This window comes from Apus apus, chromosome W, assembly GCF_020740795.1.
Source record: "Apus apus isolate bApuApu2 chromosome W, bApuApu2.pri.cur, whole genome shotgun sequence".
Classification (NCBI taxonomy): Eukaryota; Metazoa; Chordata; class Aves; order Apodiformes; family Apodidae; genus Apus; species Apus apus.
Window position 1 is genome coordinate 7,533,924 of NC_067311.1, and position 26,932 is coordinate 7,560,855.

Consider the following 26,932-nt stretch of genomic DNA (forward strand, 5'->3'; position numbering starts at 1 on the left):
AAGTTGAGTCTGTTTTGCCTGGGACCATAATCAGTGAAGAACCCTCCTTGCCCTTTATCTCGACCCATGAGCTTCTAGTTGGCCTTTGACTCAGGTTTGACAACAATGCTCTCAATCCCCTCCCCCTCCCACCCAGGTAGGGAAGGAGAGAGAGAAAAAGAGATTTGGCTGGATTGAAAACTAAACTACACAGCTTTAATTAAACATTAATGATATAATAAAATATATACAATTATATACAAATATGTTCAGATATGTGCAAAAGCCTCTTGCCTCCCCCCACCCCCAGCAACTCCCACAGCACTTTCCTTAGCTGAGAACAGTCCTGAAAATTCCCGGACTGCTGCTGGAGAAAAGTGGAGAGTTATGAGGGTCAGGAGAGCTTGAGCCTAGGGGTTGACGGTGATGGATGGAGACCTCCCCGGATGCCGGCCATGGACGGAAGAGAAGGGAAGAAGAAGTAGGAAGGAAGTTGTCTTCTGTGATCTCTGACCTTCCTCTGAGCTTACATAGATATATGGAATGGAATATCTATGGCCAATTTTGCTGTCTGTCTAACTCAGCCTCCTATGGGGGGGTCATAGATCTCCCCGTAGTGTCTGAGCTGGCAGAGTGAAGGTGCAACCTTGAAGACCCAGCAGATAGAAAAACATTCCATTCTTATCAGCCTTAGTTAGAACACACTGGTGCAAGTTAAAAGAAAGCTTACTGAAGGAAAAAAAAATCAGTGAAAGGAAAATTGGCTTCATCCTGGCTCAAACCAGGACAAACTCTCCTTGCCCTTTGTCTCGACCCATGAGCTTCTAGTTGGCCTTTGTCCTCCTCATCCCAGTCGGGGGGGGGGAGGGGGGCTGGAGCTGAGTGAGCAGCTAGGTAGCTGTTTTCTTTGTTGTCATGTTAGGTCCAAACCATGACACTTTTCTTTCTTTCTGCACTGAGAGCAGTGGTAACCTCTCCAAAATCACACCTGGCAGGGCTCTCAAACATCCAGCAGTTATGGCATTAAAAACTCTCTGATAGCTCACATACAAAATATTTGCATTGGTACCTGAACTGGAACTAGGTCAAAGTCACTGTTTCTTCTGAGTGGCTTTTTTCCCAAATATGTGCCGTTTTGAAATTTGAAGTTTTATTCAGTCATCTGTGTAATGTTCCTGTTTTGGCCTCAGCATCTCATGGGCAGTTCAGTAGGTTAGCTCTCTTCAATTTACTTATTCTCTCCTTTGTAACAAGCTGTTATTACTTGTTCTTTTTTCAAGGGTGTGAAACTAAAATTTGGAGCTTCCAAACCCCCTTGCTTTCTGACACTCCTCACCGAAGTAGGAGGCTAGGTGCAGCTGGGTAAGGATTCCAAGATTAAGACCCAATAACAACCAATAAGCTGTTACTGAGCAGGCATTCTTTATTGCAGCACTGGGGATATCTTCACCATAAGTGCTCCGACGAATTAGCAAAACACCCCAACTAATATACATCAAAAACATGCATATTCAGTTTTATGTCAATGAGTTCCCAGAATTCTTTTGTATAGTAATTTTATTTCCTGGAATTGTCTATCTTCGTAATTATGCATGCTTGAGAGTCTCCTGTGGGGGTCTTTGTTGATTCTAGTCCTTTGTCATCTTTGTCTTGTCTCCAGTCTTGCTCCTGTCTCCAGTCTCCTGCTGGTAGATTGCCTAGGTGGGTCAGAGTCAACATGAGTGTTGTCTGTAGGCACCACAGGTCTTAGAAGACTTGATGTTATCGCAATCTGCAGGATACTTGGCATAATTGACAGAGTTTCACAAAGCACATTGTTTTGAAAGTAACCCATTCAGCTAACTTAGTGCAGCTAATTCATTATTTTAGTAAATTTTTATTAGGCTATTTTTCTATTGAGTCTACTAATGAGTATCCTATGACTATCAGGTGGATTCTATTTTAGTAGGATGTGAAGGAAGATTCTTTAAAATAATTGCTTTCTGTGAATCCACATTCCCTACTTATGATTCTTTGCATTTTTTGCTAGATTTCTGTTGTAATACAAGGAGTTCTGATGTGTCTGGGTCCAGAGTATCTTCTACCCTTGGACTGATGACTGAGTTCTAAGTGAATATCAGTAACTTAAAAAAAACTATAAGCCATCATGTTTGCAGATATTTAGTGGACGTTGTCTCAGAGGCATGTTTATGAACATGTAACCTTATATTTTTCAGCTATTAAATTAATCTTTGGTTTCAACTACTGTTGTTAGTCATGTTAAGAAACAACCCTAGAGTGTTGCCCTGAGTAGGCACTCAGACATCGGCTTCTTTACAGGAAAGAAAATCCATCTGAAGTTCTTTTTCTTCAAAGATATAATTCTCTGGGTTAACATTTAATCACTCTGCAAGGACCAGTTGAAAATATTTTTGTAGAGTTTTTTCCTCCCCCATTTTCTTACTGGATTTTACATGGGAGTTAACTGCTGCCTATTTTCTCTAAGAACTAACCTTAGTGTGTGGGAGGGGCAGCTTTACTGAACTTCTCTAACAGTGCCTTGGAGGACTTAACATCTCAAGAGTTCCCTTCTGACCTTGTCCTAAGTGCACTGACTGAACAGTGATTCTCCAATGAGAAGTTTTTTGGGTTTTTTTTGTAAAGGACAGAGATTACAGGTATTTGCCTTCTTTAACACCTTCAGAATAAAAAATACTTTTTTGTTATGTTAGGTGAAAGCTTGTTTTCTATGCCACACCATAACTGTCCAAAGCCCTTGTAACAGCTTACTTCATACACTTGTGTTTTTGGTGCAGATCCAGCAGGGCGCAGTCCCTGTCTCATACACAGTGACAACGGTGGCGCCGCATGGAATTCCACTTTGTACAGCCCAGTGCATACCACCCTGCAGCACACAGCAGGTCCCAGGTTGTTCTGTGGTATTCAGTGGACAGCACTTTCCTATCTGTAGCATGCCTCCTCCAGTAAGTATGGTTCTCTAGTTATATTGACTATGGATTTAGACATAGGAGGTGGAAAGCCTGGAGTTTCACTGTCCATACAGCTTTCCCTGATGTAAAATAAAAACTATTATTTCCTGGGGTAAATTGTAATGCTATATATAATATGGTATATATAATAGTGCAAGCTTTAGAGCTAGGAAACGTATTGTACTTCCCTGCTCCCTTCATAGAATTATACCATATTCTCATGTATTTTTGAGTCAAATTGGATACTGGTTTATGATCTGGTCTCTTACCCTATCCATTAGCAGCTATTTTACATACATTCAGATACTTACAGGAAAATATTTTTCCTGTAAAGTTCAAAGTTCATCAAGTACTATTAGGAATCTCACCTAGAGCTTTTATCTGGAAATGGTCCTATAAAATGGTACAGCTACAGCTAACAGCTCTTTATGAAAGACAGGTAAGGAAACAGAGGGGATTGTCCTTCACATGAAGGAGCAGCTCAAGCATATAGAGCTCTTCTATGGAATAGGTTACAGGCTCATTGAGAGCTTGTTGGTCAGGAACAGAAAAGAGACGCTATAGTAAGGGGTGATATCATGATGTGATCTTGTTACAGACCACCTGATCAGTGTGAAGAAGGGGATAAGACTTTCTTTAAGTAACTTGAGGAAGTCTCCAGATTACAGATCCTGGTTCTTATGGGGGACTTGAAACTCCCTGACATCTGCTGGAAGGGCAACAATGGGACAGAAGCAGTCCAGGAGGCTTCTGGAGTGTGTTGCAAGGGGTAAAGAATAACGAGAACTTCTTAATACAGGTGTTGAATGGGCCAACTGGGGGGATGCACAGCTGGATCTGCTGCTGCTCATGAACAAGGAAGAACTAATTGAGGATGTGGCAATCAGTGGCAGCCTTGACTTGAGTGGAGCTCAAAATCCTGAGGGGAGTGAGGAAGGCAAGAAGCAGAATACAGACCTTGCATTTCAGACCATTGTGCACGCAGCTTTTGCTTTACCTGTTAAACTGTATTTATCTCAGCCCATGAGTTTTCACACTTTTACCCTTTTGATTATCTTCCCCATACCACTGGAGGGAGGGGAGTAAGTGAGTGGCTGTTTGGTGTTTAGCTGCCTACTAGAGTTAAACCACAACAGTCCTTTTCTGGTGCCCAACGTGGGGCTTGAAGGGTTTGAGATAATGACAGATTTGACTGGAGTGTATTGGAGGCAACTTATAATTATTATATCAGTTTAACAGTTACTGGTCATGATGTTTACTTATCTGTCCTCATCATTGGTTTATCTTCTCCCTTTTTTTTTACTGTACATCAAATTTGAGAGCTTGTTACAGGCTGGTTTTGGCTTTTGCAGTTTGCTGTTCTGTGTAGCATTTGGTGGTGTTTTGCCTGGGAGAATTATGAAAAAAGTACTGGCCTTGAGCCTAATCTGGTATTTGGGCCCTGCATCGATGCCTTCCCTGTACTTCAGGAACCATCTCATGGAGACAATTACCAATTACACATTTTCAATTTTTAACTCTGAGAGACATTCAGTGGAGGAAACAGAATGACACCTTCTCCTTCTTTTATGGGGTAGATGTTTGCTCCCTTGTTACAATAAGTCTTCAGTATCTTGAACATCCTTGGGTAACCAAAACACTCCTATCAGTACTTCTCAGTAATATTTTGGGGGGCTTTTTCTAAGGTTAACCAACTGTTTAGGAATATCACCCAGGGATATGCCCCAAGGCAGTGTGGTTATGGGTGGCAAGGCATGAGGGAGAACATGGGCAGGTACCTAGAACAATTGTCAACAATGGTCTGGAACTTCACTCCCGAACAAGTGTGGGATCCTGATTAAGTGAAAAAAGGATGCTATGGCCCTGGCTATGCCAAAAAGACACAACTCATATTGTGCTGGAGCCTGGCCTACACCTACTGAGAATTCAGCACCCTCAAGGAGAGGAGAGGGTCTCTGGATCTGAAGACATACAAACAGAATGTGGCTGAACCAGAGACTCAACCCTCAACTGTATCAGTTGTTCCAGGATAGTCAAGAAGAAACAATGGAAGCAGAGGTCAACTTGTTTAGAAAGGGAGAAAGGAGCTTCTCCTGAGAGGGAGCAGGAGGGAGAATCAGAAGAGGCAGCCTGTTCTGCAGCAGAGCAGTCACAAGAACAGGAGAGGAAAGAGACTTAAATCATAAACAAGTCAGAAACCACATGATCCCTATCCTTGAGTGAGCTGTGAGATATGTGAAAAGATTTCAGACATCGACCAGGCAAGCAAATTATGAACTGGTTGCTCTGATGCTGGTATATTTGGGCCAATAGGCAGGAAATAGAGGGTAAGGAAGCCCAGTAGCTGGGATCCCTTGCTAGGGATAAGGGAATTGAAAAAGGGATTAGAAAAGGGTCAGGAGTCCTTAGCCTCTGGAAGCACCTCCTATCAAGCATGAAGGAAAGGTATCCCTTCAAGGGAGATCTTGTAAATTATGCAGGCAAATGGACCACCGTTGTGGGATGTATCCAGTATCTGAGGGAATTAGCTGTGGTGGAAGTGATCAACAATGTCATAGACACCTAGGCCAAGGAGCATGGCATTGACTGGGTGTATCACATCCCTTCTCATGCACTAGCCTCCAGAAAAATTAAATTATACAATGGACTGTTAAAAACTACACTGAGAGCAATGGGTGCTGGGACATTCAGGCATTGAGATACAAATTTGGCAAAAGTCACTTGGCTAGTTACCACAAGAGGATTTGCCATTTCACCTGGCCCTACCCAATCAAAACCCCTATGTACCGTGGAAGGAGATAAAGTCCCCGTAGCACACATAAGGAACTGACTGAGAATGATAGTATGGGTTATTCCTTTTTCTGGAAAAGGCAAACCCATTTGTGGAATTGTTTTTGCTCAAGGAGCTAGGCGTACTTGGTGGATAATTTTAAAGGATGGGGCAGTCTGATGTGTACCTCAGGGAGATTTAATCTTGGGTGAAAATAATCCATTATTTGAGTTGTATGGTGCCATTGCTGTATGATGCTAGTGTTATATGATGCTGTATGTTGCTACTGCTCTGGCTGCCATATGTCAAAGGTATTATAACAGGAATCCCTTGCTGCTAGCCAGACGAGGAGCAAAGGGAGTTCGTTGCAAGTAGAGATTGTAATGGATATACTTTTAAATTGTTGTAACCCATTATTTGAGTTGCATATTATAGGAAGTACTATAGCAGGAACCACCCAGACTAATGGAGAATGTGCCTCACAAAAGAAGTGCAAATGCAGCAGTGAACCAACATGAGTTGGCTTTGGTGCCCAATAACTCCACACAACACACCACCTCTCTGTCCTGAGTGACCACCATAACAGATGGAGCCCAAAATCATGGAATAAATGAACTGAATAGACATTTTATGGACATTTTACGGAAATTTTACAAGGGTAGTCCATAGACTAAGGGAATGATATCTGTGTAAATATCAAAGGATGAGAAGGGGGCTGGTGGCTAATGAGGATGTATTGGATAGTGTGGGACCTTAGCATGACATAAATGGTATAGAATAAGAGGTGGAGATTGTGCCAATTTTGGCTGGGATAGAGTTAATTTTGTTCATAGTAGGTGGTATGGGGCTATTATTTCTGAGAAATCTGCGCAAAGGACTTAACAGAGCAATGAGTCACTGTTAAGCGGGTATTCTTTATTGTGGCGCCGGGTGTGTGTGGGGTCCTTCCTCCAAGCATGCACACCAGGCTGGCTTTGTTCCCACAGTATATACAATCCAGATATGCATATTCATTAGCAAACTGAGAGCTCTTTTACATATTCATGGCTTTTTTCTGAGAAATCATTACGAACTGTCCCGCCTACACACGCACATGGTGGCCTTGAAGACCTCTGGTGGTCATTTACTTTATCATCTTCATAGAATCATAGAATAGAATCATCATCAAGGTTGGAAAAGACCTTCAAGATCATCAAGTCCAACTGTCCACCCTACAACCCCTAACCAGTAAACCATCTCCCAAAACACCATGTCTACCCATTTTTTTAACACCTCCAGGGACGGTGCCTCCACCACCTCCCTGGGCATCCTGTTCCAATGCCTCACCATGCTTTCTGTGAAAATTTTTTTCCTCACATCCAATCTGAACCTCCCCTGGCACAACTTGACCCCATTTCCTCTTGTCCTATCGCTAGTCACTAGGGAGAAGAGGCAAACACCCACCTCACCACAACCTCCTCTGAGGTAGTTGTAGAGAGCAATGAGATCTCCCCCTCAGCCTCCTCCAGGCTGAACAGCCCCAGCTCCCTCAGCCTCTCCTCATAAGACCGGTTCTCAAGACCCCGAATCAGCTTTGTTGCCCTTCTTTGCACCTTCTCCAGCACCTCAATGTCCTTACACTGTGGCATCCAAAACTGCACACAGTATTCGAGGTGCGGCCTCACCAAGGCTGAGTAGAGGGGCAGGATCACCTTCAAGGTCCTACTGGTCACACTATTCCTGATGTAGGCCACGATGGTGTTTGCCTTCTTGGCCACCTGGGCACACCACTGGCTCATGTTCAGCCAGCTGTCAATTAGCACCCCCAGGTCCCTCTCTGCTGGGCAGCTCTCCAGCGACTCTTCCCCAAGCCTGTAGCACTGCTGAGGGTTCTTCTGGCCAAAGTACAGGACCCTGTGGTAGCTGTGACACGGACTCCAGGGTGAGAAGCAAAAGGAATAATTTATTATGAGAAAAATGCTCCCTGATATACTTTTACAGTGGGAACTGAGAAATAAGCAACCAGGGTACAAAGAATGTAAACAGCATTCACACCTGCTCCATGGCACATACACAGTCCTTGGGTTGCCAGGATGTAGCCAGTCATGCACCAAACACACAATAAACAGTGTTCTGATTTTTGTCAACATTCACAGTGCTGTTCACAACAAGCCCTGGCTCTTAGCTGGTCTCATATTGTTTTATCTCCTTCTTTACAGATAGAGGAGGCCCTTTTTCTTTTCCCATATCTATTCTCCACAGGACCCAACATTTGGCCTTATTGAAACTCATGCCATTGGCCTTGGCCCATCAGTCAAGCCTGTCTAGATCCCTCTGCAGAGCCTCCATGCCCTCAAGCAGATTGACACTTCCACCCAGCTTAGTATCATCTGCAAACTTACTGAGGGTGCACTCTATCGCTTCATCCAAGTCATCAATAAAGATGTTAAACAGGAGAGGCCCCAGCACTGAGCCCTGGGGAACACTACTCATGACCGGCCGCCAACTGGATTTAACTCCATTGAACACAACTCTTTGGACCCAGCTGTCCAACCAGTTTTTTTTATCCAGTGAAGCATGTGCACATTCAAGCCACAAGCAGCCAGCTTTTCTAGGAGAATGCTGTGGGAAACTTTGTCAAAGGCCTTGCTAAAGTCAAGATAGACAACATCCACAGCCCTCATCCAATAAGCATGTCACTCTGTTGTAGGAGATCAGGTTAGGCAAACAGGACCTGTCCTTCATGAACCCATGCTGACTGGGCCTGATCACCTGGTTGTTCTGCATGCACCACATAATGGTACTCAGGATGATCAGCTTCCCTGGTACTGAAGTCAGACTAACAGGCCTGTAATTTCCCAGATCATCCTTCCATCCCTTCTTGTATATGGGAGTAACATTGGCTGATTTCCAGCCTGCTGGTACCTCTCCAGTCAGCCAGGACTGCTGGTAAATGATAGAAAGTGGCTTGGTGAGCACTCCCGCCAGCTCTTTCAGCACTCTTGGGTGCATCCCATCCGGCCCCATAGATTTGTATGCATCTACGTGGTGTAGCAGGTCACTGACCATCTCCTCCTGGATTGTGGGAGGATTGCTCTGCTCCTGGTCCCTGTTGCCTAACTTAGGGAGTTGGATTCCCTCAACATAACTGGTCATGCTACTAAACACTGAGGCAAAAAAGTAATTTAGCCTCAGCCTTTTCCTCATCGTTCATCACTATGTTTCCTCCTGCATCTAATAGGGGATGGAGGGTCTCCTTGGTCTTTCTTTTGCTGTTAAAATATTTATAGAAGCTTTTCTTGTTATCCTTAACCATGGAGGCCAGTTTAATTTCTATCTGAGCTTTGGACCTTCTAATTCCCTCCCTGCATAGCCTCACAGCATTTTTGTAGTCCTCATGAGTGGTCTGCCCCTTCCTCCAAAGGCCATAGATTCTCTTTTTCTCCCTGAGCGCCAGCCAAAGCTTCCTTTTGAGCCAGGCTGGTCTTCTATGCCACCGGCTCGCCTTATGGCACATGGGGATGGCCTGCTCCTGTGCCTTCAAGACTTCCTTCTTGAAGAATGTCCAGCCTTCCTGGAGGCCTATACCCTTCAGAACAGATTCCCAAGGGATTCTGGCAATCAGGGTGTTGAACAAGGTAAAGTTTTCCCTTAGGAAGTCTAGGGTGGCAGTTTTGCTGCCCCCCCTCTCTAAGAATAGACACCACTGTGTCCTTTCGATGAACCAGTCCTTGCTGGTCTTGCTTGCTGGGGCATCCTGTGCCTGTGATTAAGTCCCGTTATCTTTAGAGCTACATTTTTGTGGTTATCTACACAGAGCTTACCTCAGCACTACTATTTTCTAGGTTAAGCACTTCACAAATTACACATATTACAATAACCCTGCTTCACTATGTTTTGAATTTGTGCTGAAAACACACCCATGTTTTAGTTAATGCTGAACAGTGTTTGTACAGTGTCATGGTTTGGGCCTAAATTGACGTGCAGAATAACGACTTTACAACCAGTAAAGTGATAAAGAAGGTATGTTTATTCAGCGCTGGGTGCACGGGGGGGAACGCTCCTCCACAAGCGTGCACACCCTAGAGCTGTTGGCAAGCTCATTATATGACACAAAGTAATACATATTCACCCATGTTGTTGCATATACATTAGGTGTCCGAGGATAGGGAGGGGTTATTACAATTAGTTCCCGGAAATCATTATCATAGTTGCCCACTGGTGGTCGTGGGCAGGGGTCTTTGGGATGAAGGCTGTATGTCTTCCTCGCTGTGCACTTTTCACCTCTCGGCATTCCTTTCTGGGGTCTGCACCACGTTCTTGCTTTCTCAGCAAGTTTCTGGGGGAACATCCTCTTACACAACACCCTCCCTCACAATCCAAGCCTTATCGATACATTCTAAGTCTTATCTATACATTCCAAGCCTTATCTATGCTAAGCAATGCCATCCTGTTTACTCCTTATGTGTTAGTCCTTTTTTACCAAGGGAGGCCATCTGGCTTCCTCAGATCAGTTCCCCCCTTTTCTGTATAATTAGTAAATTCTTTTACTTTACGCTAATACATAGATTCTTTGTGAAGCATCTTTTGAAAATATTTGTTAGATTCCAACTTTTGACGCAAGTGATGCTTTTTCCAGTTACTATAAGTATCTCCAGTGCTCTGAGAGCACCAGAGAAAACATTTTAACAATACACAGGTTAGAGTTCCTAAAATTAATAGCCCCACTAATACCATAAACAGTTGTCTCAGCCAAGCAAAGTTAGGGAGCCATGAAGTAAGTTTCTCCCATAACTCTGTAAATCCCCAAGAAGTATTGTCCTGGGCCACCCTATTGATTACCGTAATATATTGATTGTGATCCCAAGCCTCTATGAGGATCAGCTGCATGTAAAATACAATTTTCCAGGCTGCACCTGAGTAACCTTCCATGGGGTTTTGTGTGCCCTTTTCACTCTGGAGTGATGGATCCAGGCACTCTGTTCCTTGATCTTGATGGCTGTGAAGGAGGTCAGCAGCACTTGGAATGGTCCTTCCCACTGCGGTTCCAGAGTCTTGTCTGCAAGAGACTTTACATATACAAAATCGCCAGGAGATATCTTATGTACTGGCCCATCAAGTCCCCTGCCCCTTGTGCTGTATACATGTTTTTCAATCTTTCTAAGTTGTTTGCTCAGCTCTATGAGGTACCCATTCAATCGCTCTTCCCCTGTTTGTGATGATGTTCCCATCCTTACAGAATATGGCCTTCCATACAGGATTACAAAAGAACTCACTCCCTCCCTGGCTCTAGGCCTTGTTCTGATTCGTAAAAGAGCCAGAGGCAGGGATTGTGGCCAAGGCAAGCTTGCTTCCTGCCCCAATTTTACAATCTGTTGTTTGATCAAGTGATTCATTTTCTCTACCTGGCCACTCGATTGAGGCCGGTAGGGAGTATGCAGTTGCCAGTCAATCCCTAGTTGCAAGCTCACTTGTTGAACTATTTTTGATATAAAGTGTGGTCCCCTATCTGAGGACAGTGCTGAGGGTACACCAAACCTTGGAATGATTTCTTGTAACAAGACTTTGGTAACCTCCCGAGCTTTTGCCGTCCTGCAAGGGAATGCTTCTGGCCATCCTGAAAAAGCATCAGTTAATACCAACAAATACTGGTACCCCCCTTTTCTTGGCAGTTCCGAGAAATCAATTTGCCATTGTTGTCCAGGCAGGTTACCTCTGCCTATCTGGCCCATTTCCAGTTTTGGGCCTCCTTTGGGGGTAGTCTGAAGGCAAAGATCACACTGTTGTGTCACCTGTCGCACTGTTGTATACAGGTTTCTGGCAATGATTTTCCCAATCAAATATTTGTACAGTGCTTCTGCTCCCCAATGACCTTTCCTATGTTCCTCTCAAACTACTAACCATATCATGTGTGAGGGGACTATAATTTTCTGCTGTGGAGTAACTGCCCATCCATCCTGGTTATATTCCCCATCTAAATCCCCTATAAGTTTAAGGTCTTCCTTATTATAGTGAGGTTTTCCCTCCAGTATGACCTTACCATCTGGGATTAGCGCTCCCTCGGTTACCTGTTCCACCCGCGCCACTCGTTTTGCCTCATTGTCCGCCAACTCATTGCCTTTTTCTATGGCCGACCGTACTTTCTGGTGTGCCTTTACATGCATGGTAGCCACTTTTTCTGGTAATTGGACAGCTTCCAGAAGTTTCAAACTTTCTGTGGCATGCTTAATGGTTTTCCCCTGAGAGTTCAAGAGTCCTCTCTCCTTCCAAATGGCTCCGTGAGCATGCACCACTCCAAATGCATATTTAGAATCAGTCCATATGTTGACTCTCAGTTCTTTAGCTTTCTCAAGGGCCTTTGTCAAGGCAATTATTTTTGCTTTCTGAGCCGAGGTTGAAGCAGGTAGCGGTCCAGAGTCCAGGACCCTGTCAGTTGTTGTAACAGCATATCCTGAGTATCGGGTGCCGCTCACCATATAACTGCTTCCATCTGTGAACCAGTCTTCGGCTCCCTCCAGTGGAGTGTCCTTTAGGTCTGGACGGCTGGAGTATACTGCTTCAATAGTCTCTAAGCAGTCATGTTCCACAATCTCCCCTTGGTTGCCATCTAAGAAAGAAGCTGGGTTGACAATATTAGTCACCACTATCTCTACGTCATCTTGTTCTACCATGATAGCCTGGTATTTCAGGAACCTCTGTGGTGATAACCAATGACCGCCTTTAGCTTCCAAGACTGCCGACACTGTGTGAGAGACACAGTCATTTTCTGGCCCAAGGTGAACTTACGAGCTTCCTGGATATTCAAGATAGTAGCTGCCACTGCTCTGAGGCACCCTGGCCACCCTTTTGCAGCCTCATCCAATTGTTTGGAGAAATAGGCCACAGCCCTTCGGTAGGGCCCGAGGTCCTGGGCTAAGACTCCCAAGGCAATTCCCTGTTTCTCATGCGAGAATAAAAGGAAAGGTTTACTCACGTCCGGAAGTCCGAGAGCGGGTGCTGACATTAAGGCTCTTTTTAAATCTGTGTAGGCCCTGATTGCTTCTGGGGTCCACTTCAGTTCGCTCTCGTATACCTTGATAAGGTCATACAAAGGTTTCACCAGGAGCCCATAGTTGTAAATCCAAAGCCTGCACCATCCAGTCATGCCCAAAAAGGTGCATAGTTCTTTCACAGTCCTGGGCTGTGGTGTCTGGCAAATTGCCTCCTTTCGGCTTTGTCCTAGGGTACGGACCCCTGCACTGATTTCATAGCCCAAATAAACAACCTGCTGTTGTACTACCTGTGCCTTCTTCTGGGAGACCCGGTACCCCTGTAAGCCCAAAAAGTTTAAGAGACTCACCATCCAGGCTGTACAACCTTCTCTAGTTTGTGTGGCTACAAGCAAGTTGTCTACGTATTGAAGAACCTTGCCTTTGTGAGATGCTGGGTCCCAACTTTCAAGATCTTTGGCTAGTTGATTGCCGAATATCGTGGGACTGTTCTTGAATCCTTGAGGCAACACCGTCCAGGTTAATTGGGTTTTATGGCCACTTTTAGGGTTTTCCCATTCAAAGGCGAATAGCCTCTGGCTAGACTCGTGGAGAGGGAGGCAAAAGAAGGCATCCTTTACATCTAGAACAGCAAACCAAGTTAGTTCATGGGGCAGGGTAGTAAGCAAGGTATAGGAGTTAGCTACTACGGGATACAGATCTTCAGTTATTTTGTTAATTGCCCTCAGGTCTTGTACAATTTGGTAAGATCCATCTGGTTTCTTTACTGGAAGGATAGGAGTATTAAAGTCAGATTCACATTCCTTTAATAATCCCTGGTTCAAAAATGTCTCAGTAATGGGTTGAATACCTTCCCGAGCCTCCCGCTTTAGAGGATACTGTTTTATTCTTACCGGTCTTTGTCCCTCTTTCAATTTCACGGTGACTAGTATGGCATTTTTAGCTCGCCCTGGTATGCCTGTCGCCCATACTCCTGGGTATACCTGGTTGCTAATTTCCTCACTCATCTTTCCTTCTATTGGAAGATCTGCTAAAAGTAAATTCATTATTTGTACATATTGTTGATCATTTACTTCCAGAGTAACTTCCCCATTCTTAAATTGAATAATGGCTTCCAATTGTTCCAGGAGGTCCCTCCCCAAAAGAGATTTAGGGGGGTCAGGCAAATATAGTAATTTGTGGACCCCCATCTGTTTTCCCTATTTATATTTTAATGGTTTACAAAATTATGGTTTTTCACTTTGGCCAGTAGCTCCTTTTACAATAACATATTCTTCTCCCAAAGGCATCAGAGCTTGATTCAGAACTAAGTTGCTCCCGTATCTACCAGAAATTCTACTTCCCTTTGTTCTCTCCCTAGCTCTATTATAACCAGTGGATCTGCTAGGGTAGATCCCCCAGGTCTCCATCAGTCCTCATCTGCAAATGCCACTACCTTCTCCCTTTGACCACCTTGTTTACGCCTCGGGCAATCAGCCTTCCAATGTCCCCTTTCTCTACAAAACATACACTGATTCTTAGCTAGAGGTGGTCTTTTCTTAAATTTCTTTTCTCGTTCTTCACTCACAACTGCCACCACTTTCCTTTGTCCCTTCCTATAATCCTCCTCTCTGTTACTGAACACTCTCCAGGCCTCATCTAGCAATACCTCCAAGTTCCTGTTTTCTGTGGGGCGTAACTTTTGTAGTTTACGCCTAATATCCCTTGTGGATTGCCCCAAGAATAATGACACTAACTGCTGTATCCCTACTTCAGACCCTGGATCCAGGGGCGTGTTTCGATGCATTACTTCCCTTAGACGATCCAGGAACTCAGACGGTGTCTCTGAGGGGCCCTGCTGGATCGCATATAATGCCGACCAATTTATTGTCTTAGACATAGCCCTTTCCATTCCCCTTAGAATCCATTCTTGGTATGTTTGTAATCTTTTCATTTGGGCAGAACTATTTGGGTTCCATCCTGGATCCTGAAGTGGAAACCAGTCCTTGACCTCCTCCCCTTTGATTTGGCATTGGTCCGCTGCTAAATCCCCTGCTGCTTTCAGGACTAGCTGTTTTTCTGTCTCTGTCAAACAATCCAGCAATAATTGTATGTCACTCCAATCAGGGTTATGCTGTTTCACAATAAACTGAAATTGCCTGGTTACACTTACTGGGTCACTCTGAAACTCTCTTACAACTTTCCTCCAACTTTCTAAATCCATGCTTGAAAAGGGCACTTTTATCAGCATGGTTCCCCCTTCCGGACTTAATGCCTCCCGGAGGGGTGCCTGTAAGACTGTCTGGGCAGGCTTGCTCCTGGTGCGAGAGGATACTGGACTACGCGGGGGAGAAGGGGGAGGAGTAGAATCTGAGTCTAAGCCCCCATCCTGTTCCCGTGGTAGCGGGGGAGGGGGGCCGTCGTGGAGGAGGTTTAAACACGTCTGTTAAATCAGGTTCTGATACCTGGCGTCGCTTCTCAGTTTTTGTGCACCTTTGTCCAATACTACATGCTGAGCAACACCATTTTAATTTTCCTTTTAACTCCCTGTTATTCTCCCTTTCCAAAGCGAGTACCAAGGGGTCTTGCGGTGGGACTAGACCACAGTCCCTTTGCCAATCAGGATGATTTCGGAGGGTGAAAAACATATCTGCATATGATACCTCATCCCACTTCCCTTCTCTTCTTAGGAACAATATTAATTGTAGAAGGGTATTATAGTCTAAGGTCCCATTTAGTGGCCATTTTGCCTCATTTTCTAGTCTATAAAGTGGCCACCACTGATTGCAGTACTTAATAAGGGCCTTTTTATTTTCGGTGCCCTTGGACCCAGCAATATCTTTCCAATGTGCTAATATGCATCCTAAGGGGCTTTTCCTTAGGATTTCTTTTTCCTGGGTATTTACCATTTTTGTTTCCTCTTTTTAGTTCCTCACTTCTCTGCGTTTGGAACCCTCCCGCAGTTGTATCCCAAAATTCAACAACTTACTCCAATTGCAACAGCTGCCAGTAACAGTATCACTCACAAAACAGTAATTCCACAGCAATAGTATTCATAACCCATACTATACATGGTGTTGATATGTTGTTGAAGAATGGCTTGAGCAGCAGGGCCATGGGCCCCTGCTATCTCCTCGAGAGGCCTTGAGAGTGTAGCACAAATAGCAGCTGTACAAGCAATCTCTTTTTTTAGCCTAACACAAGTATAAACAATCTCTCTGTTAGCTTAAACTAACGCAAGGACAAGATAGAGAAGTAGAATAATAGAAAACAAGGAAGAACCCTGGAACTCAGTGTGTATGTTACTATCCAGTAAAATCACTGCAAGTAGTTACCATCCAATGAAATCACTACAAGTAGTTACTATCCAATGAATTCACTACAAGTAGGTTTGGAAAAGGGTATAAAAGTAACACTGTGTATTCAATAAATCGAAGCTTGCTTTATCAATCACATTGATTCTGGACTGCTTGCTTCCCTCGCGGCCGGCAATATGTTACTGCTAAGACAGTCCAAACTTTGTTTTGGGTTTTTTTTTTTCCCTTTGTTTTTTTTTTACCTTTTGACACAGAGATCTCTTTTCTTTAACAACCCATGTTACACACTCACACAGCGATCTCTTAACGCTTTTCGCTTCGTTCGTCTCCGGCCGCGCCCCTCGCGGAGCTACGGAATCGCGGATCAGAACTCCACACTCGCTCCGTGCTTAATTGCACGTCTCAGCCACACTTCATTCACACACACACACCGAGATCTCATTCACTTCGGGCCATCTTAGAGTGTGAGTGCCCCTGCAGGAGGCATTTGCCAGCAGCAACCCTACCGCAACCCCCCCTTATACAGTTATTGGAAGTATGCACGTCCTCCGTCACACCCCGTTTGTCCCTCTACCCGCATACGACGGCCCCTACCTGGGTACCCTACCTGGGACTACGCTGTGCTCCAGACGTCTCTGCGCGTCTTACCAGCAGCCCATGCTGCCTCTTTGTAGTAAACATACCTTTGTCCGCAATGTAGATGGTCCTTGTTTGCTCCCGTAGTGAACGGCTGGGAGCGGAGCCCCTACCGAGAAGATCCCGGGGCGCGCCTAGGGTGTCCGTTCCTCAGTCGTTCCCACAGTCGAGCAGACGTGCGGAATAACGACTTTACAACCAGTAAGGTTATAAAGAAGGTATGTTTATTCAGCGCTGGGTGCACGGGGGATCGCTCCCCCACAAGCGTGCACACCCTAGGGCTATTGGCAAGCTCATTATATGACACAAAGTAATACATATTCATCTATACATTCCAAGCCTTATCTATGCTAAGCAATGCCATCCTGTTTACTCCTTATGTGTTAGTCCTTTTTTACCAAGGGAGACCATCTTGTTTCCTCAGATCAAAATGACAACAAAGAACCAACCACGTGGCTGCTTGGCCAACAACAAAGAACTATGTGACCACTCACCACCAGCACCACCCCGAACTGTGGGATGGGGAGGACAAAAAAACAAAAGCTCGTGGGTCAAGACAAGGAGGGTTCACTCACCAATTATGGTCATGGGCAAAACAGACTCAATTTGGGGAAAAAAATCAATTTAATTTATCACTGATCAGATGCAAAAAGGACAAAACCAAAACAAATAACAGAGCTTAAATACATCACCCTTTTCCTCCTGTCTTCCCAGGCCCAAATTACTTTGTTCTTGATTTCTTTCCCTCCTTCCCCACAGCGGCACAGGGGGACAGGGAGTGGGGTCTAGAGTCAGTTCACAGTCTGTTGTTTTCTGCCACTCCTTCCTCCTCAGGGAGAAGGATTCCTCACAGTCCTCCTCAGCTTCCCCACGGGGACCCTCCCATGGGAGAGAGTCCTTCATGAACCCCTCTGACATGAGTCTCTCCCACGAGGTGCAGTCCATCAGGAACAGACTGCTCCAGTGTGGGCTTCCCATAGAGTCACGGGCTGCTTCGGGCACAGTCATTTCCCCTGGCGCAGGGTCCTCCACGGCTGCAGGTCCACATCTGCTCCACCGTGCTCCTTCAGGGGACGTTCCACTGTGCTCCTCCATGAGTTGCAGGAGGACAGCCTGCAGCTCCATTACTGCTCTCACCTCTCCACCTCCCCTTCTCCTCTGAGATCTTATATCAGTTAATTTCTCCTTTCATATGGTAATCGCAGAGGTTCATTCATTGTCTCTGATGGCTGGACCTCGGCCAGAGGTGTGGCTGCCTATTTGGAGTGGGGGAGAGCTTTTCAGGTTCTTACAGGATCCACTCCTGGGACCCCTCCCCCGCTACCAAAACCCACACCAAACCAAACCAGCACACAGTGTCAAGGCCTTTTCTGCTTCTCACACTGCCCTGCCAGTGGATGAACTGACTCTAACAGACAAAAGGAATATTCCATACCATATGATGTCATGTTGAGCAATAAAAACTAGGTGGGGAGGGGGAAGTTTGCCGGGGCTGCCATTTCTTTGGGACTGGCTGGGCATCAGTTGGTTGGTGGTGAGCAGTTGTGGGTTTTTTGCATCACTTGTTTTTCTGGAATTTTGTTTTTCTTTGTTGTTCTTTTTTTAATCCTTATTTAAATTATTATTAGTCTTTATCTCAACCCTTGAATTTTCACGCTTTTACCCTTCTAATTCTCTCCCCCATCCCACTCTGGGGGGAGTGAATGAGTGACTGTGTGGTGTTTAGTTGACTACCAGGGTTAAACAACAACACTCTGCATCTGTGTGCTCACACCTCTATCTTCCTGTCTCTCTCTTCCTCTGCATCTGTGTGTGTGTGCCTCTGTCTCTCTCTGTCTCGCTGTGCATCTGTCTTCATGTGTCTCTGTGTGCACATGGATCTCTCTCCTCCTCTGTTTCTGTGTGCATGCATGTCTCTTTGGCTGTGTGAATGTACCTCTATTGTTCCACTTTTTTGCATAGGTATGTCTCTATGTGCATGCCTGCATTGCTCTGCAGCTGTGTGTGCTCACATCTTTCTTCCTCTGCATCTGTGTCTGTCTCTGCATCTATCAGCATGAGCGTCTCAGATGATCTTCCTCTGAATCTGTGAATTTGTGTCTATCTCACTTTATGCTTCTGTGTGCATGTCTCTGTTCCTGTCTGTGTGCACGTACCTCTGTATCTCTCTTCCTCTGCTTTTGTGTGTATGCATGTCTGTCTTTGCATCTGTGCACGTGCATGTGCATCTGTGTCTTCTCTGCATCTGTGTGCATATTAATCTCTGCATCTGTGTGTGTTTGCATCTCTGTGTGTGTGCCTCTCTCTTCCTCCTGCATCTGTGTGCTTGCATCTCTGCCTCTCTACCTCTCTGCCCCTCTACCTCTGCCTCCCGCTCTGCACACATCTCTCCACGTGTGCTGTGCATATGTCAGCATCTGTGTTTCTCTCTGTGTCTGGGGGTGCTCCAGTCTGTGTATGTGCGTGCACTTCTCTGTCTCCTCTGCATCTGTGTGTGCCTGCCTCTGTCTCTCTCTCTCTCTTACTCTGCACACATGCACCTCTCTGTCTTTCTGCCTGTCTCTCTCTCCATGTCTGTGTACGCACACAGCTCCCTGTGTGTGCACATCTCTCTTCCTCTGCATCTGTGTGCAGAAGCACCTGTGTGTCTGTGTGTGCATGCATCTCTGCTGCTCTTCCTCTGCATCTCTCTTTGCATATGTCCCTCTGTGTCTCCACCTGAGCATCTCTGTGTGTGCATGTATGCATCTCTCAGTTTTTCTTCCTCAGCATCTGCATGTGTGCACATCTCTCCATGTCTGTATGCTTCTCTTCCTCTGAATCTGTGTGCATGTGTGGTGGGTTGACATCAGCTGGCCGCCAGGTGCGCACCGAGCTGCTCTCACTCCCCCCGCCTCAGCAGTACAGGGGGGAAAAATAAGATGAAAAACTCATGGATCAAAATAAAGGCAGTTGAAAGAAAGAAAGCAAAGGTCATGCACAGAAGCAAAGCAAAAATAATTTATTCTCTACTTCCCATCAGCAGGTGCTGTCCACCCTTGGAAGTAGGGTCTCAGTATGCATAGCGGTTGATTTGGAAGACAAATGCCTTAATAACAAATGCCCCCTCCTCCTCCTTTCTATTAGCTATTATTGCTGAGCATGACGTGTCCCTGCCCATGCAGGGGGGTTGGAACTAGATGATCTTTAAGGTCCCTTCCAACCCTAGCCATTCTATGATTCTATGACATCATAGCATATGGAATATCCCTTTGGGCCATCTGTCCCAGCTATGTCCCTGCCCAACCTATTCCTACTCCCAGCCTTAGGGGGGAGGGGGGTTGCAGAGACAACCTTGATGCTATAGGACCACTGCTCAGCAGTAGCCAAATCATTGGTATGCTATCGACATAATTCTAGCTAGAAATACAAAGCACAGCACTATGAGGGTTGCTATGGGAAAAGTTAACTACATCTGTCCTGGTTTGAGCCAGGATAAAGCCAGTTTTTCTTTTGCTAATTCCTTTTTTTCTTTCAGTGAGCTTTCTTCAACTAGCAACTGTGTGTTCTGCTAGGTTGATAAGACACTGGAATGTTTTTATAATTGCTGGGCCCTCAAGGTCGTGCCTTTGCTCTGCCGGCTCAGACACTGCGGGGTGATCTGTGGCCCCCCCGTGGGAGGCTGGGTTAGATGAACAGCAAAACTGGCCAGAGATATTCCATCCCATATATCTACGTAGGCTCGGGGGAAGGTCGGAGATGACAGAAGAAAACTTCCTTCCTTCCTGCTTCGCTCTCACTCTGCTTTGCTTCACCTCTCCGTCTCCCTTCCTTCTTCTCTCTCTCTCTCTCTCTCTTCCGTTCGTGGCCGGTGTCTGGGAAAACACCATCTGCCCATCATCGTCGACCCGTCGACTTCAAGCCCTCCTGACCCTCGTAACTCTCTGCCTTTCTCCAGGAGCAGCTTCGGGATTCCTTGAAATTGTCTCATCTGAGGGAAGTGCTGTGGGAGTTGCTGGGGGTGGGGGGAGGCGAGAGGCTTCTACCCACACCTTTGTATAATCACATATATATATATATATCCTCTCATATCACATATTAGTATTCTAATTAAAGCTGCACAGTTCAGTTTTCAATCTAGCCAAGTCTCTCTCTCTTTTTTTCTCTCTCTCCTTCCCTACCTGGGTGGGAGGGGGAGGGGATCGAGAGCATTGTTGTCAAACTGAGTCAAACGGTGACACCATCTCAGCCAGAACCAGTACAATCTCTACTGCTTATTCTGAAACAAAAATTCAGAGCTTCCAAACCCCCTTGCTTTCTAACACTCCTCACCAAAGTGGGAGGCTAGGTGCAGCTGGGTAAGGATTCCGAGATCAAGACCCAATAACAACAAACAAGCTGTTATTGAGCAGGCATACTTTATTGCAGCGCTGGGCAGCACTGGGGATTCTCCACCATGAGTGCTCCGAGGAGTTAGTGAAACACCCCAACTAATATACACCAAAGACATGCATATTCAGTTCCATGTCAATGAGTTCCCAGAATTCTTTTACATAGTCATTTTATTTCCTGGAATTGGCTATCTTTGTAATTATGGAGGCTCGATGGTCTCCTGGAGGGGGTCTTTGTTGATTCTAGTCCTTTGCATCTTTGTCCTGTCTCTGGTCCTGGTCCTGTCTCCAGTCTCCTGCTGGTAGATTGCCCAGGTGGGTCAGAATCAACATGAGTGTTGTCTGTAGGCATCACAGGTCTTAGAAGTCTTGATGTTATCACAACCTGCAGGATGCTTGGCATAATTGACTGGCAGTTTCACAAAGCACGTTGTTTTAAAAGGAACCCATTCAGCTAACTTAGTACAGCAAATTCATTATTTTAGTAAATTTTTATTAGTCTATATTTCTATTGAATCTACTAACGAGTATCCTATGACTGTCAATTCCATCCCACTTCCAACATGCTCATCCCACATAATTTGAAACATTAACATATCTTCTGATAATCCCATTTTTTCTGTTTCACATTCCTGAAATCCCCTCCTGCCAACACTTGCAACTTATATAATAGAGTCATAGAATCATAGAATCACTTAGGTTGGAAAAGACCTTAAGATCATCGAGTCAAACCATTAACCCTACTCTACCAAGTCCAGCACTAAGCCATATTCCCAAGTGCCACATCTAGATGACTTTTAAACACATCCAGGGATGGTGACTCAGCCACCTCCCTGGGCAGCATGTTCCAATGTCTGCCAACCCTTTCAGTGAAAAAGTTCTTCCTACTCTCTAGTCTAAACCTCCCCTGGCGCAACTTGAGGCCATTTCCTCTTGTTCTATCAGCAGTTACTTGTGTTACGCCTACCTCTTTACAACGTCCTCTCAGGTAGTTGTAGAGGGCTATGAGGTCTCCCCTCAGCCTCCTTTTCTTCAGACTAAATAGCCCCAGTTCCCCCAGCCGCTCCTCATAAGACTTGTTCTCAAGGCCCTTCACGAGCTTTGTTGCCCTTCTTTGGACACGCTCCAGCACCTTGCTGTCCTTCTTGTATTGAGGTGCCCAAAACTGGACACAGTATTTGAGGTGTGGCCTCACCAATGCTGAGTACAGAGGGACAATCACCTCCCTGGTCCTGTTTGCCACACTATTTCTAATACAGGCCAGGATGCCATTGGCCTTCTTGGCCACCTGGGCACACTGCTGGCTCATATTCAGCTGCCTATCAATCAGAACCCCCAGGTCCCTTTCTGCTGGACAGCTTTCCAGCCAATCTTCCCCAAGCCTGTAGTGTTGCATGGGGTTGCTGTGGCTCAAGTGCAGGACCTGGCACTTGGCCTTGTTGAACTTCATACAACTGACCTCGGTCCACCAATGTAGTCTGTCCAAGTCTCTCTGTAGAGCCTCCCTACCCTTAGGCAGATCAACACTCCCACCCAATTTGGTGTTGTCTGCAAACTTACTGAGGGTGCACTCAATTCCCTCATCCAGATCATTGATAAAGATGTTGAACAAGACTGGCCCCAAAACTGAGCCCTGAGGGACACCACTGGTGACCAGCCGCCAACTGGATTTAAATCCATTCACTACCACTCTCTGCGCCTGGACATCCAGCCAGTGTTTCACTCAGCAGAGCATACGCCCGTCCAAGCCATGAGCAACCAGTTTTTTTATCAGAATGCTATGGGAAACAGTGTCAAAGGCCTTATGGAAGTCCAGGTAGACAACATTCACAGCCTTTCCCTCATTGACCAGGTGTGTCATCTTGTCATAGAAAGAGAACAGGTTCATCAAGCAGGACCTTCCTTTCATAAACCCATGCTGACTGGATCTGATCACCTGGTTGTTCTGTATATGGTACATAATGGCACTCAAGATGATCTGCTCCATGACTTTCCCTGACACCAAGGTCATACTGACAGGTCTGTAGTTCCCTGGATCCTCATCTCAGCCTTTCTTGTGGATGGATATACCACATTTTCTACCCTCCAGTCTACTGGGACATCCCCAGTTAGCCAGGACTGCTGGTAAATGATGGAAAGAGGCTTGACGAGTGCATCCACCAACTCCTTCAGTATTCTTGGGTGCAACCCATCCAGCCCCATAGACTTATTGATATTTAGGTGGTGTAGCAGGTCACTGACCATTTCCTCTTGGATTACAAAAGTCTTATTCTGCCCCACCTCCCCATTTTCCAGCTCAGGGGACTGGGTGTCTAGGGAACAACCTGTTCGACTGCTAAAGACTGAGGCAAAGAAGGCATTTAGCACCTCAGCTTTTTCCTCACCCTTTGTCACTATGTTTCCCCCCGCATCCAATAAAGGATGGAGATTCTCCCTAGTCCTCCTTTTGTTATTAATGTATTTATAGAAAGATTTTTTTATTGTCTTTGACAGCAGTAGCCAAGTTGAGTTCAAGTTGGGCATTGCCTTACTACATCTCTGTATTCCTCTTGAGAGTCCTGTTCTCTCTTCCAGAGGCCATAAACTCTCCTTTTCTTCCTGATCTCCAGCCAAATCTTTCTATTCAGTGAAGCAGGTCTTCTTCCCCGACGGCTTGTCTTTAAGCACATAGGGACAGCCTGCTCCTGGGCCTTTAAGACTTCCTTCTTGAAGTCTGTCCAGCCTTCCTGGACTCCTCTGCCCTTCATGACATTCTCCTAAGGGACTGTGTCAATCATTCTCCTGAACAGATCAAAGTCTGCCCTCTGGAAGTCCAAGGTGGCAGTTTTACTGACCCCCCTCCTTACTTCTCCAATGTCCTGGTTTGAGCCAGGATGAAGCCAAATTTCCTTTTTACTGATTTTTCTTCTGTGAGCTTTCTTTTAACTAGCAACATTCTATTCTACCTAGGCTGATAAGACATTGGAATGTTTTTCTAACTGCTGGGGCTTTAAGGTCGCACCTTCACTCTGCCGGCTCAGACACTACGGGGAGATCTGTGACCCCCCCATAGGAGGCTGAATTAGACAGACAGCAAAATTGGCCAGAGATATTCCATTCCATATATCTATGTAAGCTCAGAGGAAGGTCAGAGATCACAGAAGACAACTTCCTTCCTTCTTCTTCTTCCCTTCTCTTCCATCCACGGCCGGCGTCCGGGGAGGACTCCGTCCATCCAGCACCATCGACCCTTGTGCTCGAGCTCTCCTGACCCTCGTAACTCTCTGCTTTCTCCAGCAGCAGCTCCAGGATTTCTCGGAACTGCTCCAGCTCAGGGGAGTGTGGTGGGAGTTGGTGGGGGTGGGGGGAGGCGAGAAGCTCTTACACATACCTGAACATATCTGCATATAATTGTATATATTTTCTTATGTCATTAGTATTTAATTAAAGCTGTGTAGCTTAGTTTTCAATCCAGCCAAATCTCTCTCTTTTTCTCTCTCTCCTTCCCTACCTGGGTGGGAGGGGGAGGGGATCGAGTGCATTGTTGTCGGACCTGAGTCAAACGGTGGCAACAATTTATTGGCGCCGAATGTGGGGCTTGATTTTAAGCCCAGATTACACATTTTGATTAATCGGGAGTGCTCAAAATTCCATCTCTGATGGGAGGAATCCCTCAGATAGCAATGGGCAATAATTCTGCTGAATTTCCTGACGGATTGAAAACTGAACAGACACTTACTGCAATGAATCTACTGGATCTTTTTCCAAACCTGATGCCGCAAGCCGGTACCGGGGGGCTACCGGCTGTCAGGATACTTTTGCGACTCCCCCTCTCAATGTGGAGGGGTTTGTGAATGAGCCCGAGGGTCACACGCGGCGCTGCCTCTCACGGAGCAACGGCCGCGGGACCGTATTTCCGGGTGGTAGCTAGAGAGCACCCCCACCCCACCACGCTCAGAAATTGCCTCTAAAGCCAAGATTTACTCCACAAACTAATAGGTTTATTAAGGGTTAACACAAACCGAGGGATGATGTTCGGGGACAATACAGGTGTGAATGGCTACCAGGGATATCAATATGTATGTGGTGAGAAAGTGTCCTTTAGGGAGGCAATGCAAAGGTGCTTTTAAGGGAGAGGATTAAGGATCAAAGGGAGGAGGGAGGAGGGAAGGAAACCCGAAGCCGGTCCTCCTTAAGAGGTCGCGCTGTGTGTGCAAGTATGAGGAAAGGAATATGTGTGTGTGTGTGTGTGTGTGTGTGTGAGGTGATATTACCCTCCGGCGGCTTGTCCAGCGTCGGTCGGTGGCCGGAAGGCAGGACGGCAGGTCCGTGGTGTCGGAGGGGCAGCCTCTCGGCAGCGGGTGCAGCGCCCGTCGGTTTCCTCTCCAGCGGCAGCAACGCGGGGAGGGGGGCTCCGGCCCCGACCCCAGGGCTCGGGACCCCGGCACGCTCGGCGCTGAGGCTCAGGCTGGACCCGGGGCAGGCAGGCAGGCAGGGTCCCAGCACCAGTGTCCGCAGCAGGGGGGTGTCCCACGCAGAAAGCGTCTGAACGGGCCTCAGGGAGGAGGGAAGGGCCCACCTGCTGCCCTCGCCACCTTTTATACCCCCTGACCCACCGGTTCAGTCAGTGTCACTGTCCAGAGCCAATGAGCGTCCATGAGCCCCACTTTAAGGCGGTGACTGCCAGGGGCACAGGGTGGCTTGTCGTCCATCCTTTCTGTCCCGGACCACAGCTGTTGTTTTGGGTTCAGTTGTCCTTGAGAAGCGAGTCTGTTTTAGTTCGTTAGCTGGGGATAATCAGGAGAGGCCTTCGCTGGCTTAAAAGACATTTTGTTTAGACTTATGTGGGGAAGAAAAGGACAGTTTCCCACACCTGCAATGCTACATGTGGTGTGCAGCTGAGAGCATTCTGCTCTTAGTAGCTGCTCTTGTGATTGTTTTATGGTTTATTGATAGAACTGTAGCCATAATCAACCGTATGATTACCGGCCTAGTGATCCTAGGGATTATGATACTGTTCTTTATGGGGGCACTGTATGTGTACAGTTACAGTGCAAGTCCTAGTGGTACAACTCCTAAGGTGAATGGAATGGTTCATGTTGATAACAGCAGTAGCTGGTTCAACTTTACCTCTCCATTCTCTTTTGAGCTGAATCTCCCAGCTCTTGATGTGAATAGCATTGTTGCAGTGGGGATGCTTCTGCTGAATGTTTATAATGTAATGTGGATGCGTAGGGCCAGATGCTGTTCTACTCACTGCCACTCCCCCACAGGCAATGCTGCTGCCACTGCTGCTGCCAACTCCACTGCTCCTGATACCACCACTTGTACTGCTACAAAAACAGCTGCCTCTACAAGTGCTGCTACAAAAACAACCACTTCTACAAAGATAAAGTCCAATCCCTTGCGAATCAGGCTAGTTCATCCTGTGACCAGAAGCAAGGCAAAGGCAAAACGCTCCTCCCTGAGACATCCAGAGCTTCTTATAACAACAGAGACTGAAACTGAGGAAGGAAAGGATTCTAAATCAGTTGATGGAGCAGGTACCTCTCAAACAGATAACAAATCAGACCACTCTCAAACAGATAAAGGGACGGTAGGCCCTCCTCAATCAGATGACGACGATGACCTTGTCCAGCCTTTCTCTATGACAGAACTGCGCCTCATGAGAAAGGACTTCACCCGCATTGATGCTGAGGGAATTCTTCCATGGCTGCTCCGATGCTTTGATAGTGGTGCTGAAACCTACAACGTGGACGAGAGAGAAGCCAAGCAGTTGGGATCCCTGGCCAGATATGCTGGTATTGACAGAGCACTTAGTAGTAAGATGGGAGCTACCACCCTGTGGGACCGACTTCTTTCAGCTGTGAGAGAGAGATACCCCCACAAGGGTGACATCGAATGGTGCCGGAGGAGAACACCCACTCTTGAGAAAGCCATCACATACTTGAGAGAAATAGCTGTG

General features: G+C 46.2%; 1 protein-coding gene across 1 annotated transcript in view; it reads left to right on the plus strand.

The window, feature by feature from the left end:
• Nucleotides 1–26,932, plus strand: part of LOC127395151 (E3 ubiquitin-protein ligase RNF38-like) — a 237,959-nt gene that overhangs the window by 166,071 nt on the left and 44,956 nt on the right. Inside the window, exon 5 of the mRNA XM_051641619.1 lies at nt 2,775–2,942. Coding sequence (XP_051497579.1) covers nt 2,775–2,942 — 168 coding nt within the window. The remainder of the gene's footprint in view (nt 1–2,774; nt 2,943–26,932) is intronic.